The sequence below is a fragment of the Hyperoodon ampullatus genome (assembly GCF_949752795.1).
Source record: "Hyperoodon ampullatus genome assembly, chromosome: 5".
Classification (NCBI taxonomy): domain Eukaryota; kingdom Metazoa; phylum Chordata; class Mammalia; order Artiodactyla; family Ziphiidae; genus Hyperoodon; species Hyperoodon ampullatus.
In genome coordinates, this window is record NC_136918.1 from 15,193,405 (window position 1) to 15,214,940 (window position 21,536).

Genomic DNA, 21,536 nt, shown 5'->3' on the forward strand with positions numbered 1-21,536 from the left:
AAATCAGTGAGATTTTACTTTAATAACCTTTAAGTGTAGATCAGGGATACTGAGAAAGGGACTTCCCTGGTGGCGCAGTGGTTAAGACTCCATGCTCCCAATGCAGGGGGCCCGGGTTCCATCCCTGCTTAAGGAACTACATCCCACATGCATGCCGCAACTAAGGAGCCCTCCTGCCACAACTAAGACCCAGCACAACCAAATAAATACATAAATATTTTTAAAAAGGGGATATTGAGATATACATACCTTTTTCTCTGATTTTAGTCTCTGACTGTGTATTTTTCAGTTTGCCTAAAAGCAAAACCAAATATAACATCGGTCACACTAGGAAATTAAAACATAGGACACATTATCAAATCAAACTCATTTCCTATTACCTTTCATTTTCTGTGGCAATTCATTTATTTCAATTTCCTCTGAATCGCTGCTTTCAGTGTACTGTACCGCAGTTTTTCTCCTAAATTAAGTATACACAAATTTTTCATCAATCCAAAACAAAACGGGATATAAAAACTTATGTTTAATAAATGTAATACAAATGCTTTTTGTCTTGCCCCGGTTTATTTTTTGAAAAAATATCAAGGGTAAAAAATTTTTATTTGACAAATGAAAGTCAAATTTGCTGAAAGCATTTTGCTTTCATAGCCAGAAGCATTCACTATACAAAATGCGGTATCACTATTATTAAAATAAATTTGAGAAAGTAAACCATTCTAAGACAGTAATCCCTTCAACACTTTGTTCAGTATTTGGTAATTCAATTCAAACACATATTAAAACTAGAACAAAAAAGAAGTGATTCTGATTATCAAACATAACCCTCCAATATAATGAAACAGGCAGCTAAGAGGCAAAAATATAATTCTTTCACAATGAAAATTTTTATAAATTCTGTGTAGAAACAGTACAATATGGTGGTTAAGTGCCTAAGAACAATGGACTCTGGAGAGAGACTGCTTAGATTCAAATGTCCATTCCACCATTTATTTGCTATGTGACTTTAGGCAAGTCACCTAATATTCTTCTTCTAAGCTTCAGTTTCCTCACTTGGAAAACAGGAATAAAGATACAATCCACTTTGTAGGATAAAATGTGTTACCACATGCAAAGCCTCTAAAATAGTGCCTGTTGCACAGTAAATATATATGTATTAGTTATAGTATGTGTGTTGGTGGTTGTTTTTCCCATGTCATCATTAATTCCACACCCTTTAATCTGATCTGGGCTACCTAACAGTGCCCTGTTACCAACACTCATGGTCAGTTCAGAGTTATAAGATTTGATATCTAGATGAGAGGGAAACTGATGAGTCCTGGTTTTGTGCTCAGTTCAGACAGGTACTAAAGATAGAGAACAATTAACAAAGCCCCAGTTTTGAAATCTCTATTGGTGGAATAGCTAAGAGGGACTGAGATTTGAGGTCATGCCTGCAGATATTGATGGTGGGCAATAAAACACAAAAGCCAAGTATTTAGATCTACCTCAGAGAGTAAATAAAATTTATAAAGTTAACAGATTCAAATGGAGAGCAGAGGGGCATTAAGTTTTATTCAAATTCTCCCTCCAGTCTACATTAATATAATACTCCCCATGAATAACTTTATCATGTCTTATTTCCACTAAAGGTAAAGTGAAAAAGAACTCAGATGAGCAAAGAATGCTTTTGTCAAACCATCCGACACATATACATCAGTTCTCAACTCCTCAAATTCATAAAGAAAATTCTTCTAAAGTCTTAACAAAAACAGAAAACCCAAGAGCTAGATCTCAGTTCCTATGTGAAAGAAATAGGAAAATAGTAGAAAGACAAGTGATTATTAAAAATTACCAATTCACCTCTTTTATATATATATATTTTCACTTACAAAATGAGAACGGTCTACCTGCCTAAGTCACAGTGACTTTAGCAGTTTCAAATTAAAGAATGTATTTGAAAGAACTTTGCAACTGAGATAATGGTCATAGCTCTCTCCCATATGTAAGAAAATGGAGAAAGAGTTTAAACATATTACATAAAATTAAACGATAACAGAGTTTACCTTTTGGGGCGGGAGCTAGAGAATTCTGACTTGGGATATTTATTCTTTCCCTTGACATCTGAAATACTGGGTTCTCCACTACATCTAGATCCTTCCATTTCAAAAAAAAGGACAAATATACAGAGTATTAGTAAATCGTCTTAGACTAGCAGTATCCTTCTTAAAACCTTGGTTTTCCAACTCAATAGCTCAACTTTCTTAATATCTTCATTCCTATTCTTTCAATCAGCCAGCTGTACTCTCTACAGTTTCCTAATCTAGTATTTTCTCACTGAAAAGTACCTTCAATTTTTTTGTGCCCAGTCTTTCCCCTGTAGTCATCTAGCCAATCCCTACACTGGCTGAATTTCCTGCTATACCAAGGCAGCTAAGAGCTGCTGGAAAAAAAAAATGAACAATAAACAGGTGGTATTAGGGTTAGGGTCACCTTGTATCACTTGGCAACTCTTTTACCTATCACACATTCTCCCTACCCACTCACCTGGATGATCTGTACTACACTGGATCCTCTACCTAGATTTTAAACTCCTTTTACTCCCAGATGACCTACTTCACTTTACAAAGAAAATCAGATGTCATCTTCTATAAATTATCAATTTTCCTACCTTTTTATTCCCTCAATTATCTATATTTTTCCTCAACCTTACTTCCTTTCCTTCTAATGCTAACTCATGTATCTATTTTCTTGATCTCATTTCCTCCCACAGGCCACCAAATTATTCTCTCCATTGTATACAAAATCTTTTCCTATTCATGGATTTCCTTCTTAAACCATGCCCCCCAAAAGCCCTCAATTCTGCCTCTCTCTCCAACTATTTTTCTCCTATCTGAAACACAGCAAAATTCATAACAGCACACAGTTGTTATTAACAATTCTTCATCTACTAGTCTTATTTTAAAATATTTTCAGCCTTGCTCTGTTCTAAGCAATCTTAAGAAATTAATTTTATGAAAGTCACTGACTGCTAAATCCAGCCATGTAACTGTTAAATCCATAGATCCCTTCTCATTTCTCCTCTGCCTAATTTGGCTCTAACCTATCTTTCTATTTTTATCTGCTGTTTATTCATGCATATTCATGCATATTCTGCTGTTATTCATTTACATTATAAATACCAGAAACTACTCTGAGGTCCCAGAGCAATATACTCTGTGTTTTGTCTTGCTTTCAACCGCCCTTTCATGGGTTTTTTTCCTCAACGAAAAATGCTTTTCCTCCTCTAATGTGCTACCAAGCCAATTCCATCATCGCATTGCTTCCTTGATCAAATTTTTCCTACCAGTCCTCATGAGATTCTTTAGAAAAAGAGATCTGAAATTTTTGTATAGTACTAAGCCAAAGCTGGAATTACATCATTAAATTGGAAAAATCTAAATCAAACATGGGGTCATGTTCAAAATTAAAGTTTACCTTTGATTAGTCCATCTGCCTTTTCACTGGTATTGTTCCCTCCAAGTTTCACAGATTCATCGTAAACATTACATTCCTGGATGAAAAGGCATATTTCTTACATAGTACTGCTGTCAGTTTTAAGTAAACTTAAAAATGCATCCTATTTTGTATTGCTTTACTTTACATAATAAAGACTACTTAAATTGCTACCCTATTCTGGAGCAGTGGAAGGAGGTGCATTAAGAAGAAAACTGTACAAATTGATGAAAAGTTTTTTCACAGGTACATCAAAAAAGAAAGCTAGTCTGTCTTAACCTTTTCAAAAGGAATACAAAAAGCAAACCTCAATTATAAATGGCATATGAGTTACTGTGAGAAACATTCACAAAATGGGATTTACTTTAGAATTAAAAGGAATTCTAAGACTACAAACTTTCAAACCAAGAGTCCCTAATAGATCTTTAATGATGCTGCCATTGACATCCTTTTTTTCTGGAATTCCCAAACTGGGTAGATGAAATAGTCAGGTTTCAGAATGCCTCCTCCCTTACTCTACCAGGGATTTTCCCTGCCAACTCTGACTGTGTCCTTTTCCCTTCATGTGTTCTCCTTTGTTTCAAAGTGCAACTATGTGTACATGAGCACAAGAACTTCTATAAAAGTAAAATTTTATACGTCTCTGTGAAATATTTTCAACTGAGTCTAGTAGGGCAGGGTTCCTCCAATCTTACTTTTAATTCTAGACTTGATTCTGTAGGTAGGAATGACAAATAAAATTGGGTTTAATTAAATTAATTCTTCCAGTGTAAAAAGAAAGGTAGGGGCTTCCCTGACGGCCCAGTGGTTAAGGATCTGCCTGCCAATCGAGGGGACATGGGTTCGAGCCCTGGTCCAGGAAGATCCTACATGCCGGGGAGCAACTAAGCCCATGCGCCACAGCTACTGAAGCCTGCACGCCTAGAGTCCGTGCCCCACAACAAGAGAAGCCACCATGATGAGAAGCCCACACGCCGCAAGGAAGAGTAGCCCCCGCTCGCCGCAACTAGAGAAAGCCCGCGCGCAGCAACAAAAACCCAAAGCAGCCAAAAATTAATAAACAAATACATTTATAAAAAATAATAATAATAAAATAAAAAAGAAAGGTAGGTCACATCGTGAAAGGTACGTCATATTTTGAATCAAAACCTCAGAGTGGTGTTCGGGATTGCTTAGCAGGAGTACAATGTAATTTTTGCCTAGAATTAGGGCCAATAAAGGATATTTTATTTTAGTTTTTTAAAAAATAGAAATTTAAACATCTTACAAAATCTCATTAGAGTTTATGTTTTACTTAAAATGTTCTTGAAAAGAAAATCCATCCCCTTCCAATGGTATGAGTCTAAATAAATTAAAAATCCAAGATGTACCATTTTTAGAGATATGTAACTAGAAGTTATTTAGATAATTAACTTTTTAAAGCATCAGCGTCAAGAAACTGATGTTAAAAATGCCTTTCATGGCTTCCCTGGTGGTTCAGTGGTTAAGAATCTGCCTGCCAATGCAGGGGACACAGGTTCGAGCCCTGGTCCGGGAAGATCCCACATGCTGTGGAGCAACTAATCCTGTGCACCACAACTACTGAGCCTGCGCTCTACAGCCCGCGAGCCACAACTACTGAAACCCGCGCGCCTAGAACCCGTGCTCTGCAACAAGAGAAGCCACTGCAATGAGAAGCCCGTACACTGCAACGAAGAGTAAGCCCCTGCTCGGCACAACTAAAGAAAGCCCACACACAGCAACGAAGATCCAATGCAGCCAAAAACAAATAAATAAATAAATAAATTTATTTTTTAAAAAAAAAAAAGGTTTGTCACTTAAAAAAAAAATGCCTTTCATCATTCTACCCAGTCTTCAATATTCAGTACAATCATTTATATTATATTAAATAGTACGCAAAAAATAATTCAAAAGTTTATCTACAAATAAAGGATGTCCTTTAGATTATTCATTTCATATTAAATGACTCTTAGTAAACCTTTTCTTCACAGAGTTCAAAGATATAAAGTCCAACCTATCAAATCATTCTATGCTCCAATCTCATGAAATTTAATAACATTTCACTCTGTAAACTTGGAATATCCAAATCTATCTGAAATAATGAAATTTCTGTTGCAATAAATGCTTAGCTGGAAATAACATTTTCAGCCTCAATTTCAACTAATATAGCAAACTAAATATCCTAAAACCTTCCTACTACATAACATGTTAAATGCATGGCTGATCTTGGAGAAAAAGGGAAAGCCTTATTGATAATAATTTTTTAATTGGTAATTGACAATGAAGCTGTAAGCAGTCTTAGTTGCTATTCTTCAATTTTAATAACTAAATGTAGAAAGAAAAGGACAGACGTGGAAAGCACTGGACTATTCAGGGTAGGGAACTGAAACTTAGACATTAACAACAGAGTTAAACTCCCACTAAAAGTACAAAGAAGGAAATGCAACTAAGCGCAGGAATTAATAAAATAGAATCTGAATAAACAGTTGTAGGAAAGTGACATGCAGCATCTTTGAAAAGTAAAAAATAAGAACAGTAGAGAAAAGTCCAAAAAAGAGATATTTTGCATACACCTTGCACCTAGTTACTTCTTACTTTAAGTTCTTCAGATTTTCAGCTGAGAATGAAAAACAACCATTTCATTCTTATAACATTTATTTTCCCTACAAAACTAATTATTAATTCTTAGAAACTGAATATACATGTATTATGTGTATATATGCTATATATAAAAATATACACAAATTAAGCATCAAGAATAGTCACCCATTCTCTCATCACTAGGACATAATTATCACTATTAACATTTTGACACATACAGTATGTGTGACTACACTTAGACGTATATAAATATGTATTTACAAAATGAAGACTCTGATTCTACATACAGAGGTGTATCTGGCCTTTTAACTAAAAAAGATCATGAAAATATTCTTCAAAAATAGGACTTTATAGTTGCATAATATTAAATTTTATGGCTGTATCATAATTTAACTGTTCACTTATTGACAGGTATTTCTTTTCTGCCTTTAAAATAATGCTGGGGAAATAAACTTGTATTTTTCTCTTTGGAAAAAAATGCATTTCTGATAACTTCTTTAGATAGTTTCTTTGAAATGGCATTGCTGAATCAAAGATTATAAACACTTTTAAGGCTTTTGATCCACATTACCAAATTGCCTTCAAGAATGTAGGATTAACTTTCACTCTTATCAGCAACACACGAGAAAGGGCATTCATCATATCTCTAAAAACCGGATATTATCAATTTTTTGGCAATAATTTTTTTAATGACAAAATTAAAAGGTTTTACAATAAACCAGAGACTTTCGAAAAAACACAGTAATACTTCACCTTCTTCAGCTGATTCTTCTTAATTCTTTCAATAGGAAGAGATTTGCCATCATGGAAGTTGGTAAGAATCACTGCAATGGCTGTCAGAGTTTTGCCCTTTAAAATGTTTTACAAAGAAAAATGGTCAGATTCTGAAACCCAGTTGACCAGACAACATTCCGAAACTAATTTTTAAATCAAGTAAGAAAATATCAAACAGATTCAGGGCCACAGAAGTATGCTAATTATTATACTAAATAATATACATATTAATGAAGTTATTTCATTCATTAAGTTAGTAAATGCTTTACCATGCCATATTACTAGGAGTTATTAAATAATTTACTGTGTAAAATACTGTAAGCATCTTTGAGAAATGTCATTTTATTTTTTTAATCCTTTTTTAATTGAGGTATAATTTTCATACAACAAAGTTCACAGACTTAAGTGTATGGTTTGATAGGTTTGACAACTGTATACACTGGTGTAACCACCAATTAAGATACAGAAAAATTTTATCACCTAGAAGTTGCCCTGTATTCCTCTGTAGTCCATCTCCCCACCTCTGTACCAGACAACGGCTGATTTGTCTCTATCACTATATATTAATTTTGCCTGCCTTTGAACTTGATATAAATGGAATTACTCAATGTACTCTTCTTTGTTAGTTTCTTCTGCTCAATACAATTTTAGGCCCAGTCCTGATTCAGAGCATGTGGTGACATGAGCTGGTATAAGTTGTTCCTTAAGAAGAATGGAGTAATATAGAGAAATGCTTATTAGCAATTCATTGTTTTTTATTGCTGAGTAATATTCCATCATATATGCATACATGGCACACTTATTTGTGCATTCACCTGTTGGTGGACATTTAGATTGTTTCCAGTTTTTGACTACTATGAATTAAGCTGGAGCAGCTAGCAGTACAAGTGTGTAAGTTTTCCATAAACATATGTTTTTAGGGAAATGTCACTTTATTGAATGACTGCCATTTAAATGTCACATTTAACCCTGAACTAATAACTTTATCACAAAACTACAACTACTTGCTTGCCATGTAATTCAGAGCTAACTTAAAATGATTAGTAATCCCAGTATGGACATAAGATAATTACTTTATTAAATTTCATTTAAAGATATTTCCAAGACTTAAAGACTATATACCTTACCAATAAAGCATACAGGACAAGATATTTCTTGTGCATTTTTTTAAAAACAGAATCATGAAAATTTTCATTATTTTCCATAGCTGAATTTATAATTAGCAACATAGAAATAAACCTCTTTCAAGTTGAAAGCATTGTAAAGCAGCAGTTTTCAAAGTGTGGTCCACAGGTCCTAGGAGCTCCCCAGGACCCTTTCAGGAGTATGTGTAGTCAAAACTGTTTTAATAATTCTACTAAGACCTTACTTGTGTTGATATCTGTAGTAATTCCACAGAAAGCAATGGTGGGTAAAACTGCTGCTGCCTTAGCATGACACAAAGCAGTTGGCCCTACATTATACTAGTGATCACTGTATTTTTAACTACCACATACAGTTAAAAAAAAAAAAAGACAAACCAAAGAAACAGTTTCACTTTAAGAATGCTCTTTAAGAATGTTCTTGAGGGATTTCCCTGGTGGCGCAGTGGATAAGACTCCGCACTCCCAATGCTAGGGGCTGGTTTCAATTCCTGGTCAGGGAACTAGATCGCACATGCGTGCCGCAACTAAGAGTTCGCATGCCACAATCAAGGAGCCTGCCTGCCGCAACTAAGGAGCCCACCTGCTGCAACTAAGGAGCCTGCCTGCCACAACTAAGGAACCCACATGCTGCAACTAAGGAGCCAGCGCTTCGCAACTAAGAAGCCCACAAAAAGAATGTTCTTGATAAAGCAGTACACATTCATTTTACCAAATCTCACCTCTTAAGTACACACGTTTTAAATATTCTGTATAACAAGATGGGAAGTACACAAAATACTTCTTTTGCATACCAAAATATGAAGGTTATCTAGAGAAAAATCACTTGTGAGACTGAATTACAAGCTGAACTAGCTACCATGCCTCATCACTTTCAAGTACCACCATTTTAACTTGAAAGAATGACTGATAACTAGTTATTCATGACTGAGTGGCAGACATTTTCTTGAAAAAAATGAATAAAATGAGCCTATCAACTCCAAAGGAAACAACTGACAGTGTTTGTTGTTAATGATAAAATTTGAGCTTTCAAGCAAAAATTACGTTAGAAAACTTGTATCCAATGCTATGAGTAGAAAAGCTTCCCAAATGTAAATGCCTTTCTAATAAGATCAGCAGTAGTATCAATGAATGTAAATTTTTTTACATTGTATAATGAAATGCATCAACATTTGGCAGATCTGTGTAACTCAGTGAACCAATATATTCCAAATGAGCAATACCTAATGTTACAAAATCATGTATGGGTAAAATATCCATTCAACATGCAAGCCACACCAATGGATTTTAATGGAACAAAGTATAAGAAGTTCATTGATATGATTTTTTAAGTTCCACGTTATAGGAACTTTCCTGGCAGTCCAGGGGTTACGACTCTGTGTTCCCAATGCAGGGAGCACTGGTTTGATCCCCAGTCAGGGAGCTAAGATCCCGCATGGTGCAGCCAAAAAAAAAAAGTTCCATATCATAATTCTTAACCTTTAATAAACTAATATTTGCTTAATTTTCTTGTAGCAAAGAAAATCTAGTTATCTTAAAAAGGCTTTTAAAATACTCCCTTTCAAATACATATCTGCATGAGGACTAATTTTCTTTGTATTCTTCAACAAAAACAACGTATCACACAGAATGAATGAAAAAACAGATATGAGAATTCAGCTGTCAATTATTAGGCCAGACATTAAAGAGACTTGCAAAAATGTAAAACAGTGCCAGTCTTCTCATCAAAATTGCTTTTGTCTTGGAGTATGTTTCATTGAAAAATATGCTATTTCTGTTAACACATAATGAGTTTTTTACCTTGTTAAAAATAATAAAAAATTTTAATACCTAGTACCATAAATATTAATAGACATAGTAATAGAGATAACCCACAAAGACAAACACTCTTTGGGATCCTCAATAATTTTTAAGAACATAAAGAGTTGCTAAGACCAAAAAGTATAAAAACTGCTGGTGTAAGGAATCATATCTTTTAAGAAAACCCATGAAAGATAAGCTACCCTGAATTTCAAAAGAAAATTGAAAAACACATGTTTATATCATTACTGCCAATTATTTTAATTGTACCTTAGGCAAACAAGCCAAAGGAAAAAAAAAAAAAGTTCAGCTTTATTTTAAGTGAAAACCACAGGAAAAATTATGTTCTACACACACAGTGATATCTAGTCCCAACTGGCACCAACATATTCCCATCTCTATCTACTTCAAAATTACTTCATATAAAATCTTAGTTACAAAATAAAACGTTATTAACTCAAGGAAAAATATAATTACCAAACCCATATCATCAGCTAAAATTCCTCCATGAACATTTTCTGGTCGGTCCTTTTCAGAAAAGTTTGTTATTGTGTTATAGTATAAGTCACTTCGCTGTTCCCAGAATGGTGGAAGTTCTTTACTGTTTTCCCGTGAAACCATCCAAGCTAGAGCTTGTTTTTGATGTGGAAGCAATGGTGTTTCAATAGCCTATAAATAAAGGAAATGTCATAAATAGAAATACAATAAGCCCTTTCTTTTACCGCATGCAGAATCTGGAAAAGTTGATCTTGTGATGAAAAATGTATAGATTAATACCGTATTTTAAAATTCCAAATAGTTTTAAATAGAAAATACTGGCTCAGTACCTCAGCTGGTTCCATTTCCTGAGTTTTATCATCTTCCTTTAAATCTTCAAACAATTTGTCAAACTCTGTCTTAAGCTACAACAAACAGCAACAATAAACATTATGAAACAAACCAATTAAAATAATTGCACTTAATTCAGAGATTTCAAGTCATTTAATTAACTAAAAGAGTCAAATACCAAAAGGTACATAAAATAAATGAATTCTCTGAGATACTACACTGCTCAATAATGGCAGAATAAATAGATCCTTTAGGTAACTGTTACAGTCGAAAGAATACAGGATAGAGTTTTAAGTCCTGGGTTTCAGTCACAGCTCTGTCACAAAAAAACCTTTATATAACTTTGGGCAAGACACTTACCCTATATGGCCCTGTATCTTATTACCACAAAATAAATGGGATGAACTAGATTTAGAGTGTCTCTAAGGTTCCTTCTGCCATTGAAATTCTGTGATTCTATTAGCTGTATTCAAACTATTTTGGCAGATCCTACCAAGTATATTTGACTTTTTCGAGTAAATGACATTTCATCGATTATTACTGCAATCAGAAATTTGCTATGTGCTACAAAATACTAGGATAATTTCAATCTTATGCTAATCATTAGTTGGTTCTTTAAATTGATCTAGTCTAATCGTACAGTAACATATATATGTTATAATTACTTTTGTAAATTAGCAAATAAATACATAGCAACAGCCCAGAAGAAATCAGGCCAAATCTAAAAAGTGAGGAGAGGTAATCTGGGGTTTACCCACCAGACACAAGCTCAAGAGCTTCCCTGATGGCGCAGTTGTTAAGAATCTGCCTGCCAGGGCTTCCCTGGTGGCTCAGTGGTCGAGAGTCCGCCTGCCAATGCAGGGGATGCGGGTTAGTGCCCTGGTCCAGGAGGATCCCACATGCTGCAGAGCAGCTGGGCCTGTGAGCCATGGCCGCTGAGCCTGTGCGTACGGAGCCTGTGCTCCACAACGGGAGAGGTCAAAATGGTGAGAGGCTCGCGTATCGCAAAAAAAAAAAAAAAAGAAGAAAAAAAAAGAATCTGCCTGCCAGATGGAAACAACCTAAGTATCCATCATCAGATGAATGGATAAAGAAGATGTGGCACATATATACAATGGAATATTACTCAGCCATAAAAAGAAATGAAATTGAGCTATTTATAATGAGGTGGATGGACCTAGAGTCTGTCATACAGAGTGAAGTAAGTCAGAAAGAGAAAGACAAACACCGTATGCTAACACATATATATGGAATTTAAGAAAAAAAAATGTCACGAAGAACCTAGGGGTAAGACAGGAATAAAGACACAGACCTACTAGAGAATGGACTTGAGGATATGGGGAGGGGGAAGGGTAAGCTGTGACAAACTGAGAGAGTGGCATGACGTAAAATAGATAGCTAGTGGGAAGCAGCCGCATAGCAAAGGGAGATCAGCTCGGTGCTTTGTGACCACCTAGAGGGGTGGGATAGGGAGGGTGGGAGGGAGGGAGACGCAAGAGGGAAGAGAGGTGGGAACATATGTATATGTATAACTGATTCACTTTGTTATAAAGCAGAAACTAACACACCTTTGTAAAGCAATTATACTCCAATAAAGATGAAAAAAATACATTAAAAATAAATTAATTAAATAAATTCTAACTTAAAAAAAAAAAATCTGCCTGCCAATGCAGGGGACATGGGTTCAAGCCCTGGTCCGGGAGGATACCACACGCCACGGAGCAGCTGGGCCTTTGCACCACAGATACTGAGACTGCTCTAGAGCCCGCGAACCACAACTACTGAGCCCGCATGCCTGAAGCCCGTGCTCCACAACAAAGGGAAGCCACTGCAATGAGAAGCTTGAGCACCGCATCGAAGAGTAGCCCCCGCTTGCCTCAACTAGAGCAAGCCTGCACGCAACAACAAAGACCCAACGCAGCCAAAAATAAAATTAATTAATTAAAAAAAAAAAAAAGAATGACAGACACAGGCTCAAGCCCTTCTAACAATGAGCAGGGAAAATACAGTAACTACAAGTAGAATATACAAAGGCTAACACTGATGAGTAGAGACAAAAAAAATTTTGATGTAATTGGTAGATTGATCTGCATTAATTTACTTTATACCCTTTTTTCCCCAAACTAACCCAGCATAACAGTATCCTGGATCACAAAGCAGACAAAGTAAGAAATAGACTAAGGCCAGTGATTCAGAACTAGTTTTTTTAGCACTGCATTTGCAACCTTCCTGAAAGGAGTAAGTTTCAAGCTTCAACTTTTTAAAACTTATGGCTATTTTAAAAATTTCAAATAATACAAAAACATCAAAACAGAGTAAAACATCACAGGTGTATACAGCAATGTGTGTGTTTCAATGTATATATGAATGCATGTATGTGGATATATTCCTAATCACTGCTTTCTTTCTAAATATTTGCAATATATTTTATTTATTCTACATGTTCCATAACAATATAAAGATCACTAATACTAGCAGATGCATATTTATCTTATATTTTTAAACATTAACCTTCGGCATTTAAAATTCACTATTCAGGGCTTCCCTGGTGGCGCAGTGGTTGAGAGTCCACCCGCCGATACAGGGGACACGGGTTCGTGCCCTGGTCCGGGAAGATCCCACATGCCGTGGAGCGGCTGGGCCCGTGAGCCATGGCCGCTGAGCCTGCGCGTCCGGAGCCTGTGCTCCACAACGGGAGAGGCCACAACAGTGAGAGGCCCGTGTACCACAAAAAAAATAAAAAATAAAAAATAAAATTCACTATTCACTTTTAGTTACGAAATAAAAGAGAAGTGCACCTGTTCAGTTGTCATCTGTACTGCAGCATGAACTGGCATACTATAGCTTGGTCCCGCTCTTCCAGAGCCCCAACCACTTTCCAAACTGAATCCTAAAGCTATAATTTACAAAATGAAAAGAATAAAATCACCAAATGAAATGAATTATCTTTTAGTAAATAGCTTTTAAAGCTTGTCTAATAAGCTGAATTAAAAATTCCCTTAATATGTGTTTTAAAAATTTTTAAACTAGGGCTTCCCTGGTGGCGCAGTGGTTGAGAGTCCACCTGCTGATGCAGGGGACACGGGTTCGTGCCCCGGTCTGGGAAGATCCCACATGCTGCAGAGCGGCTAGGCCCGTGAGCCATGGCCGCTGAGCCTGCGCGTCCGGAGCCTGTGCTCCGCGACGGGAGAGGCCACAACAGTGAGAGGCCTGTGCACCACAAAAAAAAAAAAAAAAAAAATTTAAAACTAAATCTGCTAGGTTATTCAAAAAATACATTAAAAGAATTCCACATTATTTAAACAAACTTTTGAAAAACAAATAATACTTTTTCATTCTCTATTGGGAGATTCTTTTTGTCTGTAACTTATTAAAGAGAATGTTTAAAATCAGGGATTTCCAGATATTATCACTGGGGGAAGTTAGGGGAGGGACCTCCTTGTACATTTTTCTGTGTATGTGTGCAACCTCCTATGAATCTATAGTTATTTCAAAATAAAGAGAAAAAAAATTCAAGGATTTCCTTAAAAAGATTCCTAAAAAAAAGAACTTGGAGCCTTCAGCACTAATTAATTTAGCCACCCAAATTCAAGGTATTACTTAAGAGAATAAATGTTTTACAATTCCAGCATCTTAACAATATCAGAATAATAGTAGGTTAAACTCTGAACTTACTTTTTGGTGCAGGACCCAATTTAAATCCATGTTTCTTCAACTGATCTAAAACTGCTTTTCTATTTTCTTCTTTTCCCCAAAAAGTCATACGCAAAGGCATGGTAAAAGCATTGTTTGCACCAAAAGGAACTACCCTATTATAATTAAGAAGGAAAAAAAAAAGAGAAATTAGAAGTGTTATTTTTTTACACTTAAGTCTCATTAAAAATCTTGTTAAATAACTGCCACATTCAAATTCTGCATGCAAGTAAAATAAAGGAACTAATTGAGCAGACTAGAAAGAAAAAGGACACAGACTAGGACCAACAATAATGAGAAGAAAAGGCAGTTTTTAGGACCAGAATGCCAGAAGAAACTCAGGTGAGATAAAAGTGTTTAAATACGTAGTTAGCCTATTACCAAGATCATAAGATAGGTAAAATAGCAAGTTTAATTCAGAAGGCAGAGTTTCCACTAACAGAACCACTGAGTGTAGCAACCCATTCTGGGAGCATGGGGAAGGATTTCCAAGAACTATTTCTGATCCAGGATTAACTGAAAGTTTACTCTCAGTATCTGAAAAACCTGATGAACTGAGAAAGGAGAAAACAAGTAAACAAATAAGAAGACACTGCTAAATATTTATCTTCCAAACTCACCTTTTAATATCCTAAACAACCCATACTAAAATTGAGGTCACAGACACAAACGCATAAAAGAGAAAATGTAACCAAAGAGACTGGGAGTTTTAAAAAAGGAACAGGTGGTAGAACTAAGAAGGTATATGCCTAGATAATGCAACAGCTGCTACTTATCTCCAATCAAATGATGTCATGTGGAAATGAGTATCCTGCATTACCAGATCTTCCATTTATCAAGAGAAATATTTATAAATAATTTTGTATAATTAGGGAAAAATTAATATGCATAAAATGTAGAATGTCCAGATATTCGAATATCGGAAATAACTGAAAAAAAAATTAAACACTGTGTAGGCAAAACCAAACTCATGTACATCTGATCACAGGCTATCAGCTTACAACCTGATTTAAACAAACACTTCCAAACTTCTCAAATCAATGCTCTAAAAGGCTTTTTAAAAAGGCTTTTTTCTTAAAAGATGGTGTGGACTTTCTAATATTTGAACCAAAATCTATTTTTCTCCATGGTAATAATTTACCAGGAAAGTGAGGGAACAGCTATTTGATGGCTAGGGTAGTGCAGGCAGATGAAAGAAGAATTAAAACATTTATTGAATGCAAACTAAAGGTATAGCGACAAAAGTTGTCAGGGCAACTTTATATACCCTTACATTCAAAGATCACTACAACTCACAATTATTAAAACTGAACTCCAAAAGTGCATTACCCTTCAACTTGAGCCAATTTGTTGTCCATGATATAGGCCAAGGCAGCTGCAAGATCTTTCTTTATATGGCCGACCTGATTTCCATTCACGTTGTTTACTTTAATTGCATTCTTATCATAAGGGTTATCGGGTTCTCGTTGTAATGCAACCATTTCATTATTATTAACCTAATAAAAATAATAAACAGATATTATTATAAATAATAAACATATAATGATACATTTCTTCATCGTATTTTATCTGGGATTTCCATTCATTTTTTAATGCTTACTGAATAACACCACATATAAGAAATGCACATTTTCTTGGACTCATATTTCTATAGAAATATTAAAGAACATATTTTATAATAATTCTTTTACAATATTTTCCTAATTTACATTCATTGGAAGTTAACAAATCCTTGATATATAAAAGATACAATCAAAACTAACAGAGACACATTATCTAAAATTATTCAACATTATAACTTCGAAAACAAGTAATCTCTTGAGTGCTTACTATGGGCCACACATTGTTCTAAGTACATTACATAGACTGACTTTTAAAACTGTCACAACCCTTTTGGTAGGTGTTATCATTATCTCCATTTTACAGATGAAGACACTGAAGCACAGAAAAGTTAAGTAACTTGCCCCAGGTCATAAAGTTAATAAGTAGCAGAGCTAGGATCTGAATCCAGGCAGGCCAGCTCCTAAGCCTAAATTCTCCAGAATCTCAAAGGGTTAAAAGGCATTAATTATAAGTCAGAATGGTACTGGAATAAGAAAATACATCCAGCCTTCAACTCATGCCATTATCTGATTCCACTTAATTAAAAACTGCCTGAGGGTGACATAATTGAAAATGGAAGAGTAAGGACTTCCAAAAATTCTCTCTTCCATAAAAGCAATGAAAACACTGGCAAAAACTGTTTGAATCAACTTTTTCATAACTCTGGAAACTAACCAAAGGATTATAGAAACCTGGGGAGTCTTAATTCAAGAAAACAGCTGAATATCAGTGCCCTAGTCTCATCTCCAGCTCTCAGTTACACGATAGCCTTTAAAAATAACTATCTGCTGCACTTCTTAGTACAGCCTAGCAGTTACCAGAGTGAGCACACTGGAGCAGAATCTTTCAAAGATTTATTCCTATAGAATTGTCATTATTTGACCTGTATGGTGGTTCCCTAGAAGACCTCCACTTGCAAAGCTGTTTCTATTTGACCTCTGAGCTTACTCAGTACATAAAACGTTCTCCCTTGGGTGGGTGTTTGTCAAAAACAATTTTACAGGCAGTGGGTAACAGCTAGGGCAAACAAAACAATAACCAAAGGGCTTAAGAGGAAAAAGCGGAGAATAAGATGTTCAAAGCTCCAACATATTCCTGGAAATCTAGAAGGCCAAATGCAAGCACAGGGCTGTATGCATGCCCAGGGCTGTGAATATGTTCAGGAAAGACCTGAGAAGGTCTTAAGCTCTCACCTCTGGCTAAACTTGAAGCTCTGAACAGGCAGGAAATAAAGGCTAAGGCAGAGCTGTCAACTGCCAAGCTGAGTGTTGAAGGAGTGCTCCAAATGCACACAGATCCTCTCAGTAAAGACTGGGAAATTTACTGGTTCTAGTTCAGTCATTACCTGACCACTAAGCTAACCAAATACAGATATCAGTGGCCAGACACAACAAAGACTTTCACAGGGTTAATTCAGCAAAAGTTACTAAACAAACAATAATAACCAAAATCAGCAACAACCAATCCAGGGGAGAAGGAAGAATCTGATTTCTAGAGCTGCCAAATTATTATTTTTTAGCTCACATTCATCATCACATATAGTTTTTTTTAGTTGAAGTATAGTTGATTTATACTATTGTGTTAGTTTCAGGTGTACAGCACAGCGATTCAGTTATACATGTATATAAATACATACACATATACATATATACACATATAATTTATATATATATATAAAATCTATTCTTTTTCAGATTCTTTTCACTTATAGGCTATTATGAAATATTGCATACAGTTTCCTGTCCTATACAGTAGGTCCTTCTTGGTTATATAGCAGTGTGTATATTTTATCCCAAACTCCTAATTTATCCATCCCCCCATTTCCCCTTTGGTAACCATAAGTTTGTTTTCTATGTCTGTGGATCTATTTGTATCATTTTTTTTAGGTTCCACATATAAGTGATATCATACGATATTTATCTTTCTCTGTCTGGCTTATTTCACTTAGTATGATAATCTTTAGGTCCATCCATGTTGCTGCAAAGGGCATTATCTCATTCTCTTTTATGGCTGAGTAATATTCCACTATATAGATATACCACATCTTCTTTATCCATCCATCTGTTGATGGACACTTAGGTTGCTTCTATGTCTTGGCTATTGTACATAGTGCTGCAATGAACATTGGTGTGCATAGATCTTTTTGAATTACAGTTTTCTCTGGATATATGCCCAGGAGTGGGATTGCAGGATCATATGATTTAGAGTTGCTATATTATTTAAAACGTCTACTTTTCAACAACAAGAGAGACATGCAAAGAAACGAGAAAGTACAGCTCACACAAAGGAAAAAAGCTATCAATCATCTACCCATAAGGAAGCACAGATGACTGACCTACTAGAAAAAAACTTAAGTTTTAATTTTAAATATGTTCAAAGATCTAAAGTAAACCATGTCTGCAGAACTAAAGGAAAGCATGAGAACTATGTCTCACCAAATAGAAATTCTGGAGTCAAAATGTACATAGTTAACTAAAGTCTAAGATTCACTACAGAGGCTCAAACATCAGATATGAGCAGGCAGAAGAAAGAATCAATGAAGTTGATGACAGGTCAACTGAGACTATAATGTTTGAGGAACAGTTATAGTTTGAGGAACAGAAAGAAGAAAGAATGAAGAAAGATGAACAGATCCTGCGGGATAACAGCAAGCATACCAACACACACATGATGAGAATCTCAGAAGGAGAGGAGAAAAAGAGGTAGAGAGAATATTTGAAGACATAATAGCCAAAAACTTCCCAAATTTGATGAAAAAACATTAATCTACATATTTAAGAAGCTCAACAAACTCCAAGTAAAAAAAACTCAAAGACATTCAAACCCAGACACACCAAAATCAAACTGTGGAAAGAACACTGAAAGCAACTGAGAGAAACAACTCATTACATACAGGGGATCCTCCATAAGATTAACATCTGATTTTTCACCAGAAACCATGGAGGCCGGAATACAGTGGGATAACTTCTCAAAGTGCTAAAAGAAAAAAATTCAACCAAGAATTCTATATCTGGCAAAACTATCCTTCAAAAATAAAGAAGAAATTAAGAAATTCCCAGATAAACAAAAACTGACAGAATCCATCACTAGCTGACCTACCCTACAAGAAATATTAAAAGAAGACCTTCAGGCTGAAATCAAAGGCACTAGACAGTAACTTGAATCTACATGAAGAAATAAAAAGCACAGGTAAAGGTAATTACACAGGTAAATATAAAAGTATAAAATTTTTTGGTTGTAACTTTTCCCTCCTATCTGATTTAAAAGGACATAATCATTATAAACCTGTATTGATGAACATATGATGTATATAAAGAATTAATCTGTATGAAAACAGCATAAAGGAGTAGGAAGGAAGACAACGGAACTATCTCAAAGCAAGGTTTTTATAAACAATTGAAATTAAGTTGCCATAAATCCAAACTAGATTCTTATGAATTAAGATGTTAGTAATTCCCAAGGGCAACTACTAAGAAAACAACTCAAAATATATAATAAAGAAACAACCAGGGAACTACTATGGTACACTAGGAAAGATTTAACACAAAAGATTTAACACAAAAGAAGGTGGAAATGAAGGCCAGACCCAAGGGCCACATATTGTATGATTCCATTTACATGAAATGTCTAGAGTAAGTAAATCCATAGAAACAGAACATAAATTGATGGATGCCATGGGCTAAGGGGAGACAGTAATATGGAGTGATTACTAATGGGTACAGGGTTTTGGGAATGATGAAAATGTTTTGGAATCAGACAGTGCGGATGGTTTTACAAACTTGTGAATATCTAAAAACCACTCAATTGTACACTTAAAAATGATAAATTTTATGGTAAGTGAATTACCTAAATTTTTTTAACTGCCTGAAAAATTCACAGGAAAGCTGCTTTAAACCTCTCCCAGCATCTGTTTACTGCCTCAAGAGACTACAGCCTGACCAACCAGATTATCAGACAAATATTCCTCTCTAATAATTCTCTCTAATAATTCCTCTTTGAAGATATTCTGTGAGGCATAGCTCTGTTCTCTACCAGACCACCTCCCCCATGCCACTACTTATAGCATGATATTCTTTAAACCAGATATGCAAATTCCAGAAAATATATAACCAAAAAAAGTAGGGCAAAATGTTGAGACTATAAAAACGAAGAAAACATGATCCAAGCACATGACAAAAAAGGATATATTAGTAAAACAAGATTAAGATGACAACAAAAAGACAGATATAGGACTAATTATAACAATACTTTTAGAATAGAATGGAAAAGAAATAATCTACTTTATTATAAAATAAAGATTTTGATGGGTCAAGAAATAAAAAAGGTAAACATAAGCAAATTGAAAACATTTTTAAAAAGTTAAAAATGAATAATGCCAATACTATATAACAAATCTTAGGTGATACAACCAATGTCGTACTTTGAAGAACATTTAAAAGATTAAAATATTTTACTATTAACATTAAAATTAAGTGTTCGAATCAAGAATCCAAAAATAAAATAAAACAAAATGGACCTAAAGACAATAGAATAACAGAATGTAAAAGAGAAATCAATGACCAAAGAAAGATGATAGATTGTTATTCTGGGAGGAACGAAGATGGCAGAGTAGAAGGAAGTGCTCTCACTCCCTCTTGTGAGAACACCAAAATCACAACTAGCTGCTGGACAATCACCAACAGGAAGACACTGGAACTCACCAAAAAAGATACCCCACATCCAAAGATAAAGGAGAAGCCAAAATGAGATTGTAGGAGGGGCGCAATCACAGTAAAATCAAATCCCATAACTGCTGGGTGGGTAACTCACAGACTGGAAAACACTTATACCACAGAAGTCCACCCACTGGAGTGAAGGTTCTGAGCCCCCCATCAGGCTTCCCAACCTGGGGATCCAGCAACGGGAGGAGGAATTCTTAAGAGAATCAGACTTTGAACCCTAGTGGGATTCAATTGCAGGACTTCGACAGGACTAGGCGAAACAGAGACTCCACTCTTGGAAGGCACACGCAAAGTAGTGTGCGCATCGGGACCCAGGGGAAGGAGCAGTGACTCCAGAGACTGAACAAGACCTACCTGTTAGTGTTGGAGGGTCTCCTGCAGAGGCGGGAGGTGGCTGTGGCTCACCATGGGGACAAGGACACTGGCAGCAGAAGTTCTGGGAAGTACTCCTTGGCTTGAGCCCTCCCAGAGTCTGTCATTAGCCCCACCAAAGAGCCCAGGTAGGCTCCAGTGTTGGGTTGCCTCAGGGCAAACAACCAACAGGGAGGGAATCCAGCCCCACCCATCAACAGTCAAGTGGATTAAAGTTTTACTGAGCTCTACCCACCAAAGCAACGGTCAGCTCTACCCACCACCAGTCCCTCCCATCAAGCCTCTTAGATAGCCTCACCCACCAGAGGGCAGACAGCAGAAGCAAGAAGAACTATAATCCTGCAGTCTGTGGAACAAAAACCACATTCACAGAAAGATCAAAAGGCAGAGGGCTATATACCAGATGAAGGAACAAGATAAAACCCCAGAAAAACAACTAAATGAAGTGGAGATAGGCAACCTTCCAGAAAAAGAATTCAGAATAATGATAGTGAAGATGATCTAGGACCTCGGAAAAACAATGGAGGCAAAG

At 35.7% G+C, this 21,536-nt stretch overlaps 1 protein-coding gene across 1 annotated transcript in view; it reads right to left on the bottom strand.

The window, feature by feature from the left end:
• HLTF (helicase like transcription factor) overlaps positions 1–21,536 on the bottom strand; it is a gene marked incomplete at both ends in the record, with an annotated part of 90,320 nt that overhangs the window by 45,400 nt on the left and 23,384 nt on the right. Inside the window, 10 exon segments of the mRNA XM_079704755.1 lie at positions 250–294; positions 381–460; positions 2,043–2,133; positions 3,454–3,529; positions 6,826–6,921; positions 10,266–10,457; positions 10,616–10,690; positions 13,415–13,512; positions 14,292–14,425; positions 15,639–15,805. Coding sequence (XP_079560881.1) covers positions 250–294; positions 381–460; positions 2,043–2,133; positions 3,454–3,529; positions 6,826–6,921; positions 10,266–10,457; positions 10,616–10,690; positions 13,415–13,512; positions 14,292–14,425; positions 15,639–15,805 — 1,054 coding nt within the window.